The following is a 14,012-nucleotide window of genomic DNA, read 5'->3' on the forward strand; positions in this document are numbered from 1 at the left end:
GCGCGGGAGCAGACGCCGGCTGGGCCAGATGGGCTGGGAGATGTGGCAAGATATTCGTCGTTACGAGATGCTACAGGTAAGTTGAAAGGGAGTGTGGAAATCGGTCCTTTTCATGCGTGTTTCGGAAAAGTGCGATTGTATGGGCAGACGCCCTGTCGTGTGGCGTGGTGTACGGGTGGTTAGGCAGCCAGTAAGGTTCAGAATGCGAGCTTTGGGTATATGGGGCCGGTTGGACGGTTGGACAAGCGATGTGGGCGGGAGTTGTGGGGGTTTGCGGGCCCAGTCGATGATAGTGGGTGGAACAGAAGCATTTGCGGGGGGGCCGTGCGGCGAAGGGGCTCTCTGCCGGCGTGCAGGTGGTGGCTGGGCTGGAGCACGTGAGGGCTGTAGCTGGACCGGGACGCGCTTTCTGTTGTGGAACGACGTCGCGCATATGATGTGGCGAGCGGCAGGTGGATTGGATCACGTGATGGTGCATCACGTGATCTGGTTTAGAACTGGTAGTAAAATTTAAGTGTAGATATATATGTAATCAAATCAGGCTAGTACTGCCGTAGTTATTTATTATATGGATAGGGCTCTCAGGTCTCCCGTATTGGTTCCACGTTCCATACGGTTTCTGCATATTCTTCGATGCAACGGTCGCTACTGAAGAATCCGACGTTAGCAACAGAGAGAATAGACTTGCGTAGCCACGTGGAGCGTTGGTTGTGGTAGACATCATCAACGAGGGCTAGCGACGCCAGGTAGGACTCGAAGTCATCGCTAATCAGGTAGTAGTCGCCATGCTGACGTACTGCGTCTACCAAGGGCTGGAATTCAGATACGTTCTCTGGGGAGAAGGCGCCCGATTCCAAAACGGACAAAACGCGCGAAAGCGTTTCTGGTAATGGGACATTGTGGTAACGATGCTTATAACGCAATTCTTCAACGTCCTCTGCCAAATTGCCGAATAGGAATATGTTTTCCTCTCCAATTTCTCTTGTAATTTCGACATTTGCACCGTCCACGGTGCCGATGATCAGACCACCGTTCATTACAAACTTCATGTTTGAGGTACCTGAAGCTTCGGTACCGGCAGTAGAGATGTGCTGGCTCAGGTCCGAGGCTGGGATAAGTACCTCAGCTTTGGAGACGTTGTAATCCGCGACAAAGACCACTTTTAACAAATCGGCGATTTCTCGGTCATTGTTTACTACTGCTGCAACGGAATTAATCAGATGGATAATCAGTTTAGCCATATAGTAGCCCGGTGCGGACTTGCCGCCAAAGAATGAGACCTTGCGAGGATATTTTGCAGCGACCTGCTGGATTGAGGCCCCCTCGGCAAGCATTTCTTTCATGGACAAGTACCGGTGAATTACGCCAAATATATTTAACTGTTGGCGTTTGTACTCATGGATACGCTTCACCTGTATGTCGAACAATGTGTCGCGTATGTGGTCACGGCTTATCACATCTACCCCTCCGTTCAGGCGGCATAATAGATCTGCTAAACGCACCTTGTTATGGTACTTGACGTCATCCCAGCGCTTCTGGAACTCTAGGTCGTCTGCATACTTTGCCAGTCCAGTAAGCCTTGACATTTCTAGCAAATAACGGTCGCTCTTGTCCTCTAGAGTCTCCGAAATGAGTTGCGCCAATTGGGGGTTCGCTTGGCGCAGCCAACGCCGTGGTGTGATACCGTTCGTCACGTTAGTAAACTTACCGGCACCGTAGATATTCACAAAGTCTTGAAAGATGGTCGTTTTTATCAACTCTGTGTGCAATTCAGCAACACCGTTGACCTTATGTGAACCCACAATCGCCAAATGGGCCATCCTCACTTGACGTCCCGGAGATGATTCCTCAATGATTGAAATTCTAGATAGCAAGTCCACATCTTTAGGGAACTTCTTCTCGACGTCGTGCAAGAAGAACCAATTGATATCATAAATAATTTCTAAGTGACGAGGGAGCAAATGGCCAATGAGCCCAACAGGCCACTTCTCCAATGCCTCTTGCATCACCGTATGGTTGGTATATGAGAACGTGCGGGTCACAATTTCCCAAGCCTCATGCCAATCTAGCTTCTCCAAATCCACGAGAATACGTTGCAACTCCACTACGGCGAGAGTTGGGTGCGTATCGTTAAGTTGAATAGCAACTTGGTCAGGTAATTCTTTCCATGGTTTGCGAGACTTTTTAAACCGACGTAAGATATCATGCAACGATGCTGCACACCAAAAGTACTGTTGTCTTAATCGCAATTCCTTCCCGCTCTCAAAGTTGTCATTAGGATACAAAACCGCAGTAATAGACTCTGCTCGTTGTTGGTCAATTACAGAATTAGTGTAATCTCCATCATTAAACTTTGCAAAGTCAAACTCCGTTGTGGGCTTCGCAGACCATAACCGCAAGTTGTTTACAGTTGTAGTCTTGAACCCAGGAACGGGCATATCATAAGCCACCGCCAAAACTTGCTCTCCGCCAATCCATGAACTTGGAGATAACGTCGAAGATCCTTGTTCTCTGTGTACATGGCCATAATAGCTTATACGTACCTGGATCTCAGATCTCTCAATTTCCCAAGGGTTCCGCAAGTTCAGCCAATAATCTGGCGTCTCCACTTGATAGCCATCGATAATCTTTTGGGCAAAGATCCCATATTGATACCGTAAACCGTACCCCCACGCTGGATAATTCCCAGTAGCTAAGGAATCAACAAAACAAGCAGCAAGACGACCAAGACCACCATTGCCTAAAGCAGCATCTGGTTCCTGATCCAAAACATCCTCTAATCTAAATCCAAGTTGTTCAACTGCGTCAGAAATCATCTCACGTGATGTCTCATCACCCTCGTCCCCTGTGTTGATATTAATCAACGCATTATCCAAAGCACGACCCATCAAAAACTCTAGTGACAAATAATAAACCCTCTTAGGGTCTCTGGCAGTCACCCGCTGTTGTGTCTTATTCCAATCAATAATAAGATTGTCCCTCACTGATTCTGAAGCTGCCTCATAGGCAGCTAATTCATCACAATTATACAAAGACCTCGCAAGAGTCGTCTCAACATGCTGGATGAACTTTCTCTGAAACTCATCTCCATTATTAAACTTCTTCACCTCATGCTTCTTCCATAATTCTCTCGATTGTAATGGAATCACAGAATCAATAGATTTAATCTCTTGAGGTAAAAACCCAGTAAGACGCCGCGCTAAACTACGAGGTTTGAATGGCTCCTCAGTAATTAGATCATTCGAAGTTGACCCACTTAGGGATGGTCTTCTTGCAGTAGTCTGGACCATTCTTTATTCAAAATGCCTTTCTATTGAAATTCTCAATCGACTTGCTCTCGACCTATCTAGCTATACCTCTCTATACTACTGTATCTATATACTTCACGCAATAACTAAACGTCTCTCCCAATGTCCCCCGATTCCAACTCTGATACATCCTTTTTTAAATATCCTCAAGCCTTACATACACCTCCGCCAAATTAAACCATACCACCGCCATATAACCAACCATTCATATTTTAATAAACTCTCAATATTGCTTTCTTTTCCTATATTCCTTTACCCAATGAACGAGCTGCGCCTGAATCCCACGTATGTTCCCGAAACCCCCCCTTCCGGTCTCTCTTCTATGTTAACTAGGCGTTTAGTACCAATTTTCCTTTGAATCCCCTGCATCCTCGAAAATAGATCCTAATTAGACTATACCGGATAAATCCGAATAATATTAGTCTGTAAGTTTGTCCTTTCGAACTACTTTTGTTCCTATTATGGGAGGTATCGTGGGGCAACGCACGACCTCGATGTGCCTGCCATTTTATCTTATAAATAGTATATATTCCGAATTTAACTTGATGTTAGAGTGAGCATCACATGTTACTCACATGTTGGGTTACCACCATATGTGAAAGGTTTGTTTGAAGTCCTAAGTACATAGGCCCGTCCGTACACACACGAAGACGTAGAGACACATACAACACACATACACAAATGTATAGAAATTTGTGAGATTTTTTGTGTATTAATTGTAATTAATATAGTAATAACCGAAGTTAAAAGAGTTGGGTAGTCCGGTACTACGTTTTTAGCTCCTGCTTTGATTTTGTTCTTGTTGGCGCTGTACCAGCTCGTCCATCACGGAGGAATTGGGGTGAATCACATAGACTATTCTCTCCCTTTCTCGTAGGATTTCTTCTGGGACATCAAAGGGGATATTTTCAGTATTTCCTCTTAATTCCATAAGTATTCTGTCTTTGACAAGCCTCTTTAGAACTTTGAATGCCAGTGTACGTTCAGCCCAATATTCAGCTTCTGTATTTAAGTCCATTTCTTTTTGAAGCAAATACCAGTCTACCAATTCGACAGCAGTCATTTCTAATCCTGCTTCTCTGTCATTATCTGCAATCTTGTGGACGAACAAATTTGTCATTTCAACGTATTTCTCGTACGATATGGCAGTTTTCACTTTCTTCTTATGATTAGAAGGAGACGGTCTTTCTAAGGTAGTAGCAGTGGCTTCAGGGACGACAGAATCGGGTTCTCCTTCGATTTGGGAGGAACTTTGTTGCCCATCGGTTGTGGTTTGTGATGAAGAGGCTGGCTTAGATCGATCTTCGACTTCATCATCGTCTATTTCTACGTCATCAACGTCAACTCTGATTATACTCTGTCGTAATAAATCATAGGCTTCAGCTACAAAGCTTGTAGTAATTTCATCCACGCAGTTAGCTCTAGCGATGGCCTCACTGAGCCTTATCATGGATTCCAGTTGTCTAACTGTGATCCGATAACTCGACTTGCTGTAGCCTTGAATGTCATTCTTTCTCAATTCTTTGTATTTGTTTACCATGAAATGTCGTGCTTCCTTTGTTAAGACAGGCTTGAACGTGCGCGCATACTTGATGTACCTGCGCAGTTGGTCTACGGTAAAAGGCGGATCAATGGCATCATCACGTTTCATATGTAAATCAACAATATGGGATGCTAATTCGGTGTCAATCTTTTCGTTGCAGTCATCCAAAATTACAAAGAAAAGATCAAATCTTGACATAATCGGCGCAGTCATATTTAAGTTACCTCTTAGAGTTAGTTTCCTGTTATACCTACCCCCAATTGGGTTTGCCGCAGCCAATATCGACGTTCTAGCATTTAAAGTTGCATGAATACCAGCTTTTGCTATCGAAATCGTCTGCTGTTCCATAGCCTCGTGAATGGCAACTTGATCAGACAGATCCATTTTGTCAAACTCATCGATACAACATATTCCGTTGTCCGCTAGCATCAATGCACCCGCTTCTATTGTAAAATCCCCACCTTCTTCATCTTTTACAACTGCTGCTGTGAGACCTGCTGCTGATGACGCCTTACCCGAAGTATACACGGCTCTAGGAGCAAAGCTGCAGACGTACTTTAAGAATTGGGACTTGGAAGTGGAAGGGTCTCCGACTACGCAAATATTGATGTCTCCTCTTAGTTTAATCCCCTCTACAGTAGCCTTATGAACACCGCCCAACATTTGTAGCAAGATTCCCTTTTTCACAGTCTCATGTCCAAATACTGCAGGAGCGACAGAGCGAACTAATTTGTCATAGATTTTCTCATCTTTAACCATCTCCTTTAACTCGTTAATTTCATCTGAGCTTAAGCTATTCAAAAATACCTCTTGGTTTCTCTCTGTGTCATCAACACCATCCTTCAGCTGTTGAAGCATACTGATGTCCAACTCGCGGATTGGCTGCTCATTCAACGGATTATTGGAGTTACCAACACTCATAACATGGCATGCTAAGAATGCAATTTTGTATGTCAAATCACGCACACCAAGAGTTTTCAATCCAGTGACACCAGAGTTCAAACCTTCCATTGTTCTGGCAACGCCCCTCGTATCTGGAGCAGAACTAGGTTTTACACCAGCAAGTCCTAGTTGAGTCACATCAGGGACAACAATTTCTGTGCCGGTAAATCTACATCTGTCACCAGGTTTTGCTCGTTCTACACAGTCGCCTCTCAAAATAATATCAATCGTTCGTGGCATAGAGCCCGTTGGAATTTCATTCGCATTTTCTTGAATTCTGACCCGCTGCCAGTCCAAAAACCGGGATCTCCCCAAATTTAATGTCCAGAATGCTTGGTTTTCACAGGAAGGGTTAGGACAAAATGTGGGTTCTGTGTATTTGAAAACTTGTTCAACGTTATCCACAATTGCACGACACATATCACATGTAAAACTTGCCTTAAACAACTCTGGACGGACTTCTGAAGTACGGGTCACAGTGCCTGAAATGGTCATTAAGGACCCTATTTTATGAGCTCTGATGTCACGAATACGGAAAACAGTTGGTAGGTTGAAAAAACTGATTTGGAAAACACGCTCGGTTTGCTCCAAATTTGATGTAGTAGAACCCCCAGTGGCAGCACCCGACTGTCCTTCTTGCTGAGATCCCAGAGCACTACTTGGACGTTGTGATGCATTATCAGGTAACTGGGATTCGAGATCATATTGAGACTGTGATATCACCGAATCAGACGACATTAACAACTTTGGTGCATATTTTCTCGCAAATCTCTTCAACCCCTTCAACAGATAAGGTAAGAATCTATAGTATTGTTCAGAAATAGCAAGAGCCAATGCACCATTCTCCCGTTCAGCCAAATGATTGTAATCGATATACATAGTGCTCAATTCATAATAGTTCATAAATTCTAATTGTGCCCGATAAACTAGATCGCTATTCTCAGTGTCTTCAGAATTGATTGAATACTCTTCCAAAAACTGTTCAAAGGCTTCCCGTACCTTTTCTCCAGTTACATCATCCACTTTTTTAATTGCATTCAAGTTCTTTCTTTTAATCCCATTAGCAGCTGAATGCTCATCCTCATCGCCAAAAGCATTGTCCCTATATGGATCTGAATCAATAATTTCCCCACGATTCTGAACTTGTTGTGAACGTTGCGAATCCATTTGAAATTGCGAATCAAATATCCCAGATCCAGATCCTAACATTCCTGCCTGCGAAGAAGGAAATTCAGCCGGTTCACCCATCTCTCCAAATTGCGAACTATTTCCGCCAATGCTAGATGGAGGCTGTGAAGACTGATTCATCGCCCTAGAGGTATTCAATGAGCCTGCAATAAACGGACTTGATGGAGCAGGCGAAGACATCTTTATGATAACTCGTTAACAACAAAGACTCCCTGGATTACCACCTCTCAGCTTACGTTTACTTCGTGTCAGAGAAGATTTAATGAAAATTCATGAAACTTCGTTTCAACTGTCGCTTCGGACGGATGTCTTTTAATTAATATTCCAGATAAGGCTAAGGAATCTTTACAAGAATGACGATGTATCTAAAAGTCAACTATATATCTATATTTGAGATTGGTTGGATTGCTGTTTTGACTGTATTAGGATGTACATAAGAAATTAATGAGGGCAGCGGTGCTCGGACATAGGATGGTGACAGCGCATTACAGTCAAGCCCTTATTATAATGTCAATATCTTTCTAGTAACACTTCAATAAAATGGAAGCATCAATGAGTGTTACATGGTATATATCTTCTACTATAGGATACATAATGTCCAAGTCCCTGACTCCTGAATTCGTAGTCAAAGAGAGAGCGTGAAATGAATCAAGTAAACGAGTGAGCTTGGTGAAATAACAGTGAAACAAATGTATCCAGAATGGGAAAACGGTGGGTTGGTAAACTGATTTATTGAAGGTTTTGTGATAATTACATCCATATAGGTACACTAGATTGGAATTCAAAAAATTTCTGTTTCTGAAGTAATATAAAATGCAAAGGACACAACAGAAAAAAGAACCAGTGGATATAGAACAGTCCATAAACTAGTGAAGAAAAACAAATGAAGTGGTGCTGGGGCATTTGGAAGTGTGAGGGAATTATAAAAAAAATTCCATAGGTTGCAGACAATAAATGATTGATAGTTAATGGTATATGCTTAATGTTTCTTATTTTTTTCAGCTGTAGAGTTCTTGGTTTTTGTAATCCATATATTATTAGGGAATTATATTGTTGCATCGTCGTCGAACCATTAGGATTCTTAGAATAATTTATTACAATGCTTGCTAATATTCATGAAACCAAACCCAATATAATGACGGTATCGTAAGGGGAAGAGAATATGTTTTTAATGTGAATTCGTATTCATTATTGTAACCACTTCAATCTGTTATTTGAGAGGTGAAATTTTTTTCCTACGAGTTTATTTTTTTTGACGTTTTACAGTTACCGGTCAACATATTCTTGGGCACCGAATAGCCAGCGGACTCCCACTTGGTTAGGTTAGGGTTAAAGTAAGCATTTAAGTGATTTTGGATGTAATCGTAAGTAGGGTAATCTTTGGGATCACAGGTCACACTTATAGCGTTTTTCGGTTGATACAATCTAACATAATCAATTGACATTGTTACTGGGAAGAAAATCATTCTCCAGTCAATGTATGCCCAATTGTTAGAAACACCAAGGTTTAAAATAATGGACATTGGTTCTTTGCTAATTCTTCTCCAGTCAACATTACCATTTGGATGTAAAGCTGACGCATAAACGGTGAAAGTTGGCGAGTCACCGACAAACCAACGCACATAACCCTTCGAGTTATCATTTAAATATTCCATTGAATATTTCTGGAAATATCCAGCTCCTGCGCCAAATTCGTACCATGCAGTGTTTAAAGTAGACACTGCTGAAACTGCCTGTTGGAAAGGACCACCACAGTAGGTATTCATAGTAGTTATTGAGGTGTTGTAAATTTCGACAAATTCGTAGTCTGGGATGTACCAAATGTCGAAAGGGGCAATCTGCATGGATTGAGATGCTGTACCTACACCTATATGAGTATCTGTAGCACCTTCAAGAATATCGAGTTCAGGGGCCCCTCTACCAACGCCTTGATTAGGATGATCCTCACCATCACAGGTACATGATGACAAACGTTGACCTGGCAAATAGGAAATACCATCAGCTGAAGATTGATTTGGAGTGATACCCGCATCGCACGCTTCATATGAATAAGGCCATACACCCTCTGTCGAAGCCAAATATCCTGGCCGACCCAAGTTACCCATAGTCCACAACCCAGGCCATAGCCCTGCTATGTGACCGTAATTTGGCAAATTAGCAGATATTTCTAAAGCACCCTGTGTAAAGCACATTTGGTTCCACGACTGAAGCATACCCGACCTGTAATACAAGTTATGATTTTTAAAGGCGTCCATTCGTAATTGCAATACCCCGTTATTTGTCGTAGCAGCATCAGGCGAGTACCATTCTAAATCATTTGTCGCAGCGTAATGGATATCAGGCGCAGTCCAAAATTGATCATCACCACTGTAGAAAGTCCGACCTATAGCATTAAATTCATCACTAAAGACCAACTGCCAATCTGATCCATCTTTAGCTTTTCTTGTGCGTGCACTCTGGGGAGTATCAGGATCTACAAGACTCGTTCTAATAGCCGATAACTGTGGATACTCATAAGGGGAAAGTAATTCAACTGTATTACCATGCAGTTTATCTACTGCTCCAGTATATGTCAACACTGGTAGAACAATAAACATAACAAGACCTCCAATAAAGATGAACAGGAGACCAAAAAACCCACCTGCAGAACGTTTGTCCATGTGCTTGAAATCCAGTATGAATCTTTGTCTATCCAACCGAGCCTCCTCCTCAGGATCCGGATTATGTAAGTAATCATCATCTTCTTTCTCATCCAACATTAATGGGAAGGAAGATGCAGGATACCCACCAAAAGGTGAAAAGTCCTGATCTCCCAAGAACGGATTCGATGATGTCAAAGAAGACATCGAATTCTCTTCAGATCCCCATGAGCCCCATAAATTACTCCCGTGCCGTCCCCCAGACCCACCACTACCTTGCTGCTGTCCTTGCATCTGCCCCTGGCCTGGATTCAACGCCATCGACGTAACCCGCGACCCAACCATCGGATACCGATCAAAAGCCGGAGGCGACATAATATCACTGTTCGAGATGGCCCTCCCAGGAAAGGGTTGTTGTCCATCAACATCCATCACCATTTGTTGTTCCATCATACTACTTCCTCCTCCGCCACCGCCACTACCACCGCCACTACCACCACCACTCCCAGCAGCCTGCCGAGAATAGTACCCTCGATAATCAGATACTCCACCACCTCCCCCTCCTCCGCCCCTTAATTCCTCTCCACGGCCATCCAAACCATGCAACAACGAAGCCTCACTCCCATTCTGAGAAATATCATGTAATTCATCATGATCTAAAAACGGATTATGAACTGACAACTGTCCACGTGAGCCTTCTTGTCCGCCCTGTTGAACAAACTGTCCTTCCGGTACACGTGAGCTGCCCGGCTGACTATCCCCAATCAACTGTCTTCTAGACATCACTACTCTCTTATTCTAACTTTTTCCTTCTATAATAATAATAAATAATTTTATCTTTATGTTTTCCTTTCCAACCGTTGTCCGTTGTGTTCTCTCTCTCTCGTTATTTCTATATCTATGTTGGACCAGGCGACAGCAATAAGAATAAATAAATTTCACTCACGATCACTTATCTCTTCTTGCTAGCTCTCTTGATACCTGTTAACTTATAAAATAATACCTCTCTGTTCCACTTATTTCAACTTGTCCACGAATAAAACTAGCTAAATTTTTTTATTTTTTTGCTCCTTTTCCTAAAATCCTTCTTCTTACACCGTTGTTCCTCAATTTGTCGCTCAAAATCAAAAGAAAAGACACAGAATTCTTTCCAATAAGTTTACGTGTGTTCTTCTTGTTTTCTCACTCCTGACCAAGCTCTCTCTTTCTCTGCCTGTCTATATCTCTATTTTTTCAATAATGTTCTTACTTCAGTCTCTGACGTCTTCGTCTTCCCTCCTTATACTATAATCCAGAAAAAGAGATTGGCCAAAAGAAAGCACTGCCCTTCTCGGAAACCGTATTATCGTATAAATTTGTTTTAATTATACTTCAGCTGGGATTGACGGCTCTGCTTCCCTCTGCTTTCGCCGCTTTCCTTGGTCTTACGTTAAACGCCTTTTCTCGAGGTTTCCTTTTAATTTCACACCTGTTATATAAAATGACTACTACCTGATTGGCTGGTGACAGTTGAGATGGATAGATGGTGACGACAAAAGCTCGAGGAAAAAGTCTGCTACTATTGTGCTTTAGTATATATTTGCCAGCAGAAAAGAACGTGTTTCCCAGACTTGCAAAGGCGATGAGTATAAGAAACCGGGTCGATAAAGGGCTACGTAGGGTTTTACAAGGGTTTTTGGCGGAAATGTGTGAGAAAATGGGTAGTAAATTTAATGAACATATATATATATATTGTCAAGCTGGATGTATGTAGGAAAGGGAAACAAGGCTGGCTGGCTAGATTAGTGGCAAGCTGTCTTACTGCTTAATTGCTTGACGGAGGTGTTGGTCCTCGAAGGTGGTTGGTTGATGGACCACTATACGGGAGCCAGAGAGGAGGGGCTATATGTATTGTTTCTTTTTTATACCGGTGAGCTATTACGTAATTAGCTTTTGCATGGTATCACGTGACATTTGATTTGATATGGCTGATGAGCTGAAGAGGAAATATCCTTGTTAAACATAACAGTATATAAATAACAATTATTTTAGTATCCTAGAATGGCTACTCGACTATTTTTGGGGTGTCTAGCCATTGTAGGTTATTTATAACCGCATTGTAGGGAAAGGGCATCTTATTTCTACTAAATGGTTAGCTGGTCTCGATTATTAGGCATTATAAGATAGCGCCGTATCCGACTAGGCCAACTGTCATTGTTGGACACGTGCTTTGGTCACGTGCTGGAGATCACTATTTGTGTCACGTGGGGTGATAGCAAATACCAGACTGCCGTAACGATGAGTAGGCACTAGAAGTGATCTGAGCTATTTAGAAGGCTTGAATAAGTGACGGAGATGGGTACGATAGAGGGCCCTGATTTCTATGACGTTCCAAATTTTAGGTAACCTGTTAATCAGCCGACCATCAACCCTCCCTACGTAAGAGATAAGAAAGATTTTCCAAGGAATAAGTGAATACTACCATATAAATTTGTAAAGATATATTTTATATATATATCTACCTATCTATAATGTTTTTGTATACGTTAATTGAACCTTGTAAGTTTACTTTAGAACTATGTCGTCCGTTGTGTAACAGTAGTAGTTAGTCTAGAATATAGTAGTCCGGAATGTTAGACCAGGAAAATACATCTTGAAATAACAGTCACGTGATGTACGGTCGTTACGAAATACCGCCGCTCATTTACTGGCGATGGTGGTAGAGGGATGGGCATAATGGGGATACGGCTGACTTATTTGTCTGGAAGAAAGGGCAGAGTTTGTAGATGGGGCTAGTTCGGTCATCATCACGGTCCAAGAAGTGCCTGTCTGTTTACAGTGGGTGTAACGACGCTGTAAGAGATCGGCTGGGTATACGTAGCCCTCGACCTTAATGTAATCATGAGAGACTATCATGTCCAAAAATTGCAGCAAACTTTCGTTGCCGGTGTATTCTGCAATTTTGAGGTCTGTAGCGAGGTCAGGCTTCTTCTTCTTGGTGTTATCCTGAACTGTTGTAGTCACGGACGTAACAGTATTCGTGGTAGTAGCATCGCTACTACTTGCTTGAGTTAAAAGAGCTGCTTTACTTTGGATGCCTATGCCACCACCTGGGTGGCATAGGTCAAATGCGGCTTTCCTACGCTGTAGAAACGAGGAGGAACCACCTCTGTCACTTAAAGCGAGGCAGAGACAATCAAGGGTTAACAACATTAAGGTCGTCGAGATAGTTGGTGCGTTAAGACCAGCCTGGGCAGATGACTCGCGAAGATGTGATGGGAGATGTATGTAGAGAACATGGTCTGCAAGCTGGGAGAGACGGGAATGGGCTGCACCAGTAACCACAACATAAGGAGAATCAGGAGCAATATTCATAGCTCTTATGTAAGAAGCCATGTTGATGAGCTCCTCGGTCTCACCACTATGAGAACATAGTAATATGGTGTCTCCGTTAGATACAAGACCTAAATCACCGTGCATAGCTTCGGAAGGATGAAGTAAACCAGCACGAATACCTAACGAGTGACAAGTAGCGACAGTCTTACCAACAATATGGAATGACTTCCCACACGCAACAAACACAATTTTATGACCATCTTGAAGCGCACGAAGCATGGTCATATAAACAGCCGAAAACCTTCTTTTAGAGTCATACACTCCATTTCCACCTTCATGATCATCATCACATCCATAGAAGCTTTTATTATCAATATCCCTAAAATGGAGAAATGCCTCTTTAATTGCTAATGAATGGCGATGTAACAAATCAGTAAACCTGTGATAAACGATATCAAAATCTACATCGATATCCATCGATTCCCTGGTTGTATTACCAATTCTCTTAAGAGGACGTCCTGAATTCATTATTCTAGCTAAATACGTTATGCGTAATGACGTTTACGATTTGCACTTGATAATAATTTTCTATAACTTAGTTCGCTTTTCTTTAGGAGCTATTATATAGCTAAAAAAGACGGTATTTTTGATCGTAAAAAGAACAAGTCCATAAACCCTGAATATACGCATAAAGATTACGGCATAATATAGCCTAATCGTTCGAAATATTATGATATGTAAAACTGATAAGTAGGTATAATTTAATTAGGTTTTCATCCTAACTTAGGATGAGTATAAGTGTGAATACAGACTAGCTATAAAAATGCCGATTATCTTTTAGGTGCTCTAAGCGATAAATGTAGCATGAAAACAACTTGGATTCAGTAATGAAATCAGATTATTAATCATTCATAGTCCCCCTCTTCATTATAATGAAAGAGGCGTCTAGAAAAGCGCAAAAATTATATGTTATACATTAATGTATAATTATGCAGATGTGATTTAGCCTGCCACATCTGGCAGCGCAAACGAGAGGAAGACAGACGAGTTAATTTTCCCTTGAAGTTCTTTCTTTAT

The 14,012-nt window shown here is 42.1% G+C and overlaps 4 protein-coding genes across 4 annotated transcripts; all 4 read right to left on the reverse strand.

The window, feature by feature from the left end:
• Positions 1-581: 581 nt before the first annotated feature.
• Positions 582-3,290, reverse strand: GPH1 (glycogen phosphorylase; the record flags this gene model as incomplete). Its single annotated transcript, XM_003644234.1, has 1 exon — positions 582-3,290. One exon carries the CDS (start codon positions 3,288-3,290, stop codon positions 582-584), a length of 2,709 nt encoding a protein of 902 aa, XP_003644282.1.
• Positions 3,291-4,083: 793 nt separating this feature from the next.
• On the reverse strand, positions 4,084-7,161 carry MCM6 (MCM DNA helicase complex subunit MCM6; the record flags this gene model as incomplete). The annotated part of the gene is made up of 1 exon (XM_003644235.1): positions 4,084-7,161. The coding sequence occupies one exon, from the start codon at positions 7,159-7,161 to the stop codon at positions 4,084-4,086; it is 3,078 nt and encodes a 1,025-aa protein (XP_003644283.1).
• A 1,055-nt stretch (positions 7,162-8,216) lies between these two features.
• On the reverse strand, positions 8,217-10,403 carry Ecym_1220 (SKN1/KRE6 family beta-glucan synthesis-associated protein; the record flags this gene model as incomplete). The annotated part of the gene is made up of 1 exon (XM_003644236.1): positions 8,217-10,403. One exon carries the CDS (start codon positions 10,401-10,403, stop codon positions 8,217-8,219), a length of 2,187 nt encoding a protein of 728 aa, XP_003644284.1.
• Positions 10,404-12,299: 1,896 nt separating this feature from the next.
• On the reverse strand, positions 12,300-13,463 carry Ecym_1221 (SIS domain-containing protein; the record flags this gene model as incomplete). The annotated part of the gene is made up of 1 exon (XM_003644237.1): positions 12,300-13,463. One exon carries the CDS (start codon positions 13,461-13,463, stop codon positions 12,300-12,302), a length of 1,164 nt encoding a protein of 387 aa, XP_003644285.1.
• Between the last annotated feature and the right edge of the window lie 549 nt (positions 13,464-14,012).

The sequence above is a fragment of the Eremothecium cymbalariae genome, chromosome 1, assembly GCF_000235365.1.
Source record: "Eremothecium cymbalariae DBVPG#7215 chromosome 1, complete sequence".
In the NCBI taxonomy this organism is placed as follows: Eukaryota; Fungi; Ascomycota; class Saccharomycetes; order Saccharomycetales; family Saccharomycetaceae; genus Eremothecium; species Eremothecium cymbalariae.